This window comes from Mastomys coucha, unplaced genomic scaffold (genome assembly GCF_008632895.1).
Source record: "Mastomys coucha isolate ucsf_1 unplaced genomic scaffold, UCSF_Mcou_1 pScaffold12, whole genome shotgun sequence".
NCBI classification, from domain to species: Eukaryota; Metazoa; Chordata; class Mammalia; order Rodentia; family Muridae; genus Mastomys; species Mastomys coucha.
Window position 1 is genome coordinate 29,285,557 of NW_022196894.1, and position 8,571 is coordinate 29,294,127.

Genomic DNA, 8,571 nt, shown 5'->3' on the forward strand with positions numbered 1-8,571 from the left:
TACTTTTAAAATAGTAAGAAACAAGAAATAAAAGTTACTCTAAATGTTATTTGTAGTTATTTGTAATTTTATTCTGCATAGTGCCCATATTGGCTGTTAAACAGTTCCCACTCTCTAAAGAATTCTAAATTATACCATTAGGTGACTAAAGAACTCACAGTATGAAATCTAAACATTAGGCAATTGTCACTCAGCATTACTGAGCTGTGTGAATGGCCACTGCTAATATTATTAATATAGTAAGCTCATGTGAATCCAACTGCGAGCAGAGTAATTTTATCTTTTAAATTATGCTGTGTTATTCTTTTTGCATACTTTTAAGTGATTGATTTTCACTTCCTTTTAGATTTGCAGGCTATGGAGTTGGAAATGTCCTAGTTCTTTGGTTTTAAAAATATGTTTCACTTTAGTTAGAAGGACAGTTAAAACCATATGAGGATTTATGTTCCTGGTCTGACTAGTGATGATAAGGATGTAAAATGTTAGTAATGATTCATCTGAACAATTTATAATAATGATATTAACCACTGTTTATTAAGAGTATATTATATGCTAGCATGCTAGGTACTTTATTGTGCTCAGTTCTTGCACAGTTCATAATAAGACAAATTATCAGAGGGTTAGTAATTTTTTGTAGTTAATTGATAAGAGGATTTTAACACAGCACTTTAAAAAATATTTGTTTGAAAATTTTACACATGTATGTTTACAATGTATTTTGATCATATTTGCTCTATAATTTCCCATTCAGTCCCCCTATACTCTTCTCCCATTCCTACTTCCCACCTTCATTTCCAATATAGTTTTGTAATGATATATTGAGTCTAATTAGGGCTACTCTTAAGTGTATGGGTATGGTCCATCTACTGGAGGGAACATGGGTAACCTAATCAGTCACTATAATACCCTCAAAGAAGAATGCCACTCTCCCACCATTTGTCACCTGGCTGAAGCTTCTCAGCTTAGGTGGGGTTATGAGTCCCTCCCCCACCCATGGCACCTTAACTGTTTAGATTTATTTGAAACGTGTACATGAATGTGTATTGGGTGTAGGGTTATGTGGAGGTGCCTTCAGAGACCACAAGAAGCCATTGGATACTCTGGAGCTAGAGTTTCAGGCAATGGTGTTCTCCCTTGTATAGGTGCTAAGACCCAACTGAGGTCCTTTGCAAGAGCACTGGGCAGTCTTAACTGAGCCATCTCCCCCCAAAACGCTAACTTTTGAAGTGTAGAATTTCTTTGTTTTTCTTTTTTCTTTTTTCTTTTTTGGTTTTTCGAGACAGGGTTTCTCTGTGTATCTCTGGCTGCCCTGAACTCACTCTGTAGACCAGGTTGGCCTTGAACTCAGAAATCCACCTGCCTCTGCCTCCCAAGTTCTGGAACTAAAGGCATGTGCCACCACTGCCCGGCGAAGTGTAAAATTACTAAGACTTTATATGATGCCTTGCAGGTTTTGATGCAATTGTGATATAATGAAACGAGGGAATAACTTGTTAAAAGTAAAATATATGTGGTTGAGCCATGGTTGGTGGCACACGCCTTTGATCCCAGCACTTGAGAGGCACAGGCGGGCAGATCTCTGTGAGTTTGAAACCAGCCTTGTATATACAAGTGTTCAGGGCAGCCAGAGCTATTACACAGAGAAACCCTGTCTTGAGGGGGAAAAAGAAGTATGTGGTAGAATTAGACTTACTTTTCTAATAGTCAAAGTGGCCTTTGAATTATGCTGTTTTAACATTGTGTAGTTTCGAAGACATAAATGCTTTTGAAATTTTCTTTTTCTTCATCTCTAGATATTCAAGAATTTTATGAAGTGACCTTACTTGATAATCCAAAATGTGTAGACCATTCAAAGCAGTGTGAACCAGTTCAGCCAGTGAATACTTGGGAGATTGCCAGCCTTCCAAGCACTGCTGTGACTTCAGAAACCCTGCCCAGCAGCCTTAGCCCTCCAGTAGAGGTAAGAGAAAGTTTTCATAAAATCATTTTCCAGTGATCAGTTTTCTTTTTAAGATGGGTATTTTTTGGAAATAATAATGAGATAGAGAGTAGAATTAAAATATTCTTAAAGAGGGTCAAGACTCTTGATTCCATCTTTAAGTTGTTTGAGGTCTGATATACTTGTTTTAGGATATTAGTGTCTTGGTGGTAGACCTCAGAAAGCTCTCTTTGTATAATTACTAACATGGCCATTGTAGTTTGAAAGATGACTTTGCTTGGTGTTCTTGACTAAAGAAAGAATATAATTGTGGCTTTGAGCTCTTACCTATGTTAAGAATTCTGTTGATTGGCTTGAAACTCTGTTGATTCTCTATTGATTGGCATTAAAACTCACTGATGACTAGCAGTCCTTCCAGTCAACATTGACTTACATTTTTCTGTACTTAAAACTGCTAACTTCGAGTTTTAATAATTATCTTTATCATTATAATAAGTACTGTTCTTTTTTGGTTGTGCTATATTGTTGCTAGTAGAGTTGGATGTGGTGCAGTGTTTTATAATGAGGATTCTGCTTGAGAAGCATTAGTCATTTAAAAGTAGTTGTCTCTAAATTTGATTCTAGTCCCTCCGGTTAGTACTAGACTGTGCCTGGAAAATTGAATCAGCTTCTGTTTGATGAGTAATAAGTCGGGGGGGGGGAGTGTCTATGTAGCACACTGGGAATGAAGAGTCCAAGTTTTCACTTTATTTCACTTTATTTAAGTTTTCTTTTATTTAATATGTTGTTGCATAACTAGCATTTTAGAGTGGTGTGATTGAGCACATATAATCCCTCTCCTATAGTTTAAAGCTGAAAAACAAAACAAAACAAACAAAAATCTAAAAGAAAATTACTGACCCAGCTTAAGGTTAGCTAGTTTTCACAAGTCTGTCTTTGGATATCAGACTTTTTAACATTAAATTTATAGTTAGTTCTCTTAGTAACCCTGATAGAATCTTACATATTTCTCTGTGTATGTATTCTTATTTTTTCTCTTTTTAAAAATTATTTTTTTCTTGGATAATTTCTTTTAACATCCTCTTCTTTAGTTGATACATTGCTTGCTATTATGAGAGTTCATCCTGTGGTCTACTTCAAATGCAGTTTAAAATGTCTGTAGTTACTGTTATGGTTCAGATAAATGTGTTGCTTCCAAAATGAGTTGCCTGGCATGACCAAGGCTCTGGATTCAACCCTTACCCCAGAAGTGGGGAGGCCATGAGGGCTTGCTCATCACAAGTGGTCCTTATAAAAGAAGCTTTATGCCAAAGTTTAGGTCTGCCCTCTGCCTGTGAGAATGAAGCAAGATGTCCCTTACCAGACCACGTCCCTAGATTCTAGGCTTCTTAGCCTCCAGAATGTGAGACATATGCTTCCCTTTTATATAAATTATTCTCATATAATAAACCTAGACAGTTATGGTTTTCTAGATTAATTAGTTTATGTGTATGAGCATTTTGTCTTTCTGTATGTATGTGAGACACATACATACCTGGTGTCTGACCCGGTTAGATGAGAGCATACAATTCACTGGGCTGATAGACAGATGGTAATAAGTCATCATGTGAATTGAACCCAGGTCCTCTGCAAGAGCAGTTAAATGCTCCTAACTCCTAACTATTGAGCCAATTCTCCAACCCCCAGTTACAGTTTCCCTATTTATTATCTTGGTCCTATATTAAAAGGCTTGTGTTTTTAAAAAAAATCATTAAGGTTTAAGAGATTGATTTTTATGTTTTTTTTAATCTTTTATTTATTTATTTTAAACTCCAGATTTTACTCTCCTCCCGGTCTGCCCTCCAACTGTTCCACATCCCTCACCTCCTACCCGCCCCCCCTGTCTCCACAAAGATGTCCCCACCCACCCCTACTCCACTTGCTATCTAAACTTCCTGGGGCCTCCAGTCTCTTGAGGGTTAGGTGCATCTTCTCAGACTAAATCCAGACCCAGCAGTCCTCTGTTGTATATGTGTTGGGGTCTCATATCAGCTGGTGTATGCTGCCTGGTTGGTGATCCAGTGTCTGAGAGATCTCAGGGGTCCAGGTTAATTGAGACTGCTTGTCTTCCTACAGGGTTGCCCTCTTCCTCAGCTTCTTCCAGCTTTCCCCTAATTCATCCACAGGAGTCAGCAGCTTCTGTGCATTGGTTGGGTGCAAATATCTGCATCTGTTTCTTTCAGCTGCTTGTTGGGTCTCTCAGAGGGCAGCCATGATAATAGATCCCTTCTTGTGAGTGTTCCATAGCCTCAGTAGTAGTGTCAGGTCTTGAGGCCTCCCCTTGAACTGGAGGATCCCACTTTGGTCTTGTTGCTGGACCTGGTTTTCATGTTTGTTTACTATTTTTTTTCTATTGTTTGCTTATAATTCATTGTGTGTATCACATACATGCCTGGTGCCTGAGCAGATCAGAAAGGTTTGGAACAGGAGTTAGGGGTAGTTGTGAGCCACCATGTTAGTGCTGGGAACTGAACTCCAGTCCTGTAAGAACAAGCACTCCTAATCACAGACCCATCTCACCAGCCCGCCCTTTTATAGATTACTTTAAAATGTCTGATACAGTACAACCAGTGGAGATGACTACTCATTAAGTTAAAAAAATGAACTTTTGGTGAGGTGGAAGTTTATCTCCATATAGATTTCTGTAAAGAAAGGTCAACAGTCTTGTCTTTGTTAGGGTTATTATTGCTACGATGAAACACAATGACCAAAAACTAAGTTGGGGAGGGAAGGGTTTATTTATAGGCCTACACTTCCACATTGCTGTTTTTCACCAAAGGAAATCAGGACAGGAACTCAAGCAGGGCAGGAACCTGGAGGCAGATGCCATGGAGGGGTGCTGCTTGCTGGCTTGCTTCCCATTGCCTTGCTCAGCTTGCTTTCTTATAGAACCCAGGATTACTAGCTCAGGGATGGCACCACCCACAGTAGGCTGGGCCCTCCCCCATCATCACTAATTAAGAAAATGCTTTGCAGCTGGCCCTTAGGCGTCTTCTCAATTGAGGTTTCCTCCTTTCAGATAACTCTAGTTTGTGTGTAAAGTAAGACTAACCAGTACAAATGTACAGAGTTTCATCAACATTATTATAAGGGAAAGTAGAAATTATAGCTTAGTACTTGCCTGGCATTCATGAAGCCTCTTAGGTTTGATCACCAACATGGAAGGGAAAGGATTTTAGAAACATTTCTAAGTCAAATACTGATACCTAGAATGCTATACAGCCTTAGTTTTTTTACTGTCTAGACATGCTGAAAGCTCAAGCGAATGAAGAGTGAGAATATTTAAATAAAAAAATACTAGATGTGATTAGTTTGGAAAATGTATGAGAACGAATACGATCACATGGTGTTCCCTGTGGTAAATGCTCAAGTAATGTTTGAAGTTCATACTCACTTATGGATAGACTCTTTAAGAGCATTGGGATACATCCATCAACTTCTAGATTATTTTCTTAATGGGAAAAATGTCTATGCCAAACTTGTGAAGTCTGTTGTTAGAAACTACTGTTTCTATAGCAAATAGCTTGACAGACGTTAGTCTGAAAATGTACATAGTTTAAAACATACTGACAGACAGTTATGAGTACTGTGAAATGTTTGGAGATTTAATTGTTTTGAGAGTATCTTAGTAGGAAATTTATTCCCCAATTATCCATTCATTCGTGCTGTGCTTGGATGGGACATTTGGCTAGGTGATCATTAACTTGATCTCTTGTTTCAGTCACGTTTGTGGTGAAAAAGACTTTGGAGCACACTGACCCACATTCAGACAAATGCAAAAGACACTTCTGTTTAACTACAAATTGAATGATAATCTGGAAATCATAAGGTTGTTTTGCTTTATACAAGACATGACTTATTGTGCCCACTAAATCCTGGGTAGGCAGTCTTTTTTTTTTTTTTTCTGACAAAAATGTCATACAACATGGTCTTGCCTCTTTTACTTAATGTTTGTTTTTGCAAAACATATTTGACATTGATTGTTTTCTGCAAGTACTTGTCTGTTTTCTCTAAATCTTTACAGTTTAAGGAATCTGTCCAGTTTTCTTTGTTGTATTTATTTATTTACAGTTGGTAACAGATGTAAATCTTGCCAAATCCTTTTTAGTTAACCTTATGACTTTGTTACTTTTTTTCTAATGTAGTAAAGTTAAATTCAATATAGTTTACTTTTAAAGTAATGTCTTATTTTCTTAGTGGCTATTTTATGCTTGCCTTTTACTTTGAGCATATGCCTAGTGAGATATTTAAATGATCTTTGTTTATAAATTTGTCTTAGAGGCAAGGATCTCCCACCCAACCCCACCCTACCCCATTCCACCCCTGCCCACCCCAGTGTTAATGGTCAGTGGGGTGGTTTGCATGTGTGTGTGAGGCAGTTCTCTGCTGGCCTGCAGTTGCCAGACTCCCCTCTTCTCTTTGTTGTACTTTTATTCATTTTTTTAAAGAGACATTTTGATTTAATAAAAGTAATTCTGTTGGATTACTTTGAGAAGAGTATATGACTTTAAAGAAAGGAAGATAAAGTAGGAGAAATTGCCTAATTTACTGAGATATGATTACAGAAAGAATCTACTATTCTATTCCTAGTATCACATTTTAAGTGACTGGAAGAACCAAAGGGTTAAAAATGAGACCATAAGAACAATCTTTTCTATTCCTTTAGGATAAAAGAAATCTTTTTTTCTTTTTTGATGTTTCAAGACAGGATTTCTCTGTGTAGCTCTGACTGTCCTGGAACTCGCTCTGTAGACCAGATTGGCCTCAAACTCAAAGAGTTCTCCTGTCTCTGCCTCCTGAGTGCTGGGATTAAAGGTGTGCACCATTGTCCCTGGTTAAAGGAAACCTTTTCTAGGGGTTACAAAAATAAAGAAGCAACCACTGTAGAGGTTCAGGTTCAGGATGATAAGTAAACTGGGGAACCTAAATCCTGCTACAAAGTAAACAGAACAAGAAGTCTAGGGCTGGCTGAATAGCTCAGTGATAGTATATATGAGGCCTTGGGTTCCATCCTTAGTCTGATTGTAAAGTCTGGGGAAGGTGCCTTATTGGTTAGTACATGCCTGGTATGTATGAAGCCTGATGTCTGCTCTCCAAAGATCAAGAATGCTGACTGTAGAATTATTTTGTGGTCTTCAAATTTGGTTGGATTTCAGTTATAGAACTTTTGTATCTTTGCTGGGTGTGGTGGTACTTGCCTCTGATCCCAGTATTCTAGATGTTAAGGCAGGAGTATTTTGAGTTTGAGGCCAACCTGGGCTATAGAGTGGGTGAGCCCACCTCCAAAACAACAACAACATATCATCATCATCCAGCTAACCAACAAATCAATGGAAAAGAAGAATTTCTACATAGCGCAGAAGGACTAACTTTATTTGTAACTATTTCAACTCAAACACAAATATAGTAAGCATTCAATATGAACATGACCAAAGGATGAATGAACAGCTTACAGAAAAAATATAGAGCAGGAAACATAACATTAAAAATACAAATTAAACTGACAAGGAGTATTTTCAAATTACTAGTTCATTAAAAGCTAGCTAAATGAGTATACAGACACTTATGTGGTTGGCAGAGGAGAGTACACTTGCACACTAATTTTGAGACAACAGTATACAGTCCTGCGGCCAGTATGTGCTACAGATTTATTTTCTCATAAAATAATTAAAGAGTGTGCATTGGATATTCTGTGTAATTCAATAAATACAAGAGAGGAAGCAGTCTGATTATCGGTAAGGAGCTGGATTAAAAGCACACTGTGGCAGTGATATAGTTTAACAGATAAAGGTGGCTTTTCAGGACTCATGGTAGAAAGAGAAAACTAACTTGCACAGTTGTCCACTGATCTGGACATGTGTGCTGTGGCATTGTGCTCATGTGTGCATGCATATACATGCACACACACAAAATAAGAATTTTAAGGTAAAACATTTCACTGAAGCTATTTTAAGCTAAAAAATTTTAAGCTAGAATATATTCAGCTAAAATAAACACAAGTATAAATTCTATATGTCTACTATGGCTGGTTTTCAACTTGATTTTACTCACTGTACTTTGACTTTATGATAGTGTGAAAGTGATAGATTCAATAGAAACCACATTTCAGATTTTGAATTTTGATCTTTTCTGATACCCACACAGTGGCTCACAACCATCAGTGACTCTGTTGACACTTCTGGACCTCTGAGGGCATCAGACGTTTTGAGTTTGAGTGAAACTCAAGCCTGGGAAAGAAGCACTGAGTTGTAGCCCTGCCCCCAAGACTTACCTTTCGATTCTAGGCCGTGGCAGCATGACTGCCTAGGTCACATGGTCATATGTTGCATTTTCAGTGTTCCCATGTTTTCAATTTATGGTAGGTTATTCAAACATAATTCCGTCGATGGGGTATCTGTATATTGAATGAAGCACGTTTTATTCCGTAAGGTAGGACTGTAAAATGAAGAAAAGAGGTTAGTTGTCTGGAAGAAACTTATAGCTTCTTTCAGTACTGTTGTTTTATTGTCTTAGCTGTAGGCTCAGTGCTCTAACTCTTCAGAGGTCATCCTAGCAGTGGGAAGATAATCTCTTTCATCTTACTTTTTTTTTTT

General features: G+C 37.8%; 1 protein-coding gene across 12 annotated transcripts in view; it reads left to right on the forward strand.

Annotated features, from left to right (window-relative positions):
* Dlg1 (discs large MAGUK scaffold protein 1) overlaps positions 1–8,571 on the forward strand; it is a 204,817-nt gene that overhangs the window by 16,755 nt on the left and 179,491 nt on the right. For all 12 annotated transcript variants that reach the window (XM_031363610.1, XM_031363612.1, XM_031363617.1 and 9 more), the window contains one exon: positions 1,794–1,960. In XM_031363610.1, the coding sequence (XP_031219470.1) occupies positions 1,794–1,960 (167 nt within the window). The remainder of the gene's footprint in view (positions 1–1,793; positions 1,961–8,571) is intronic.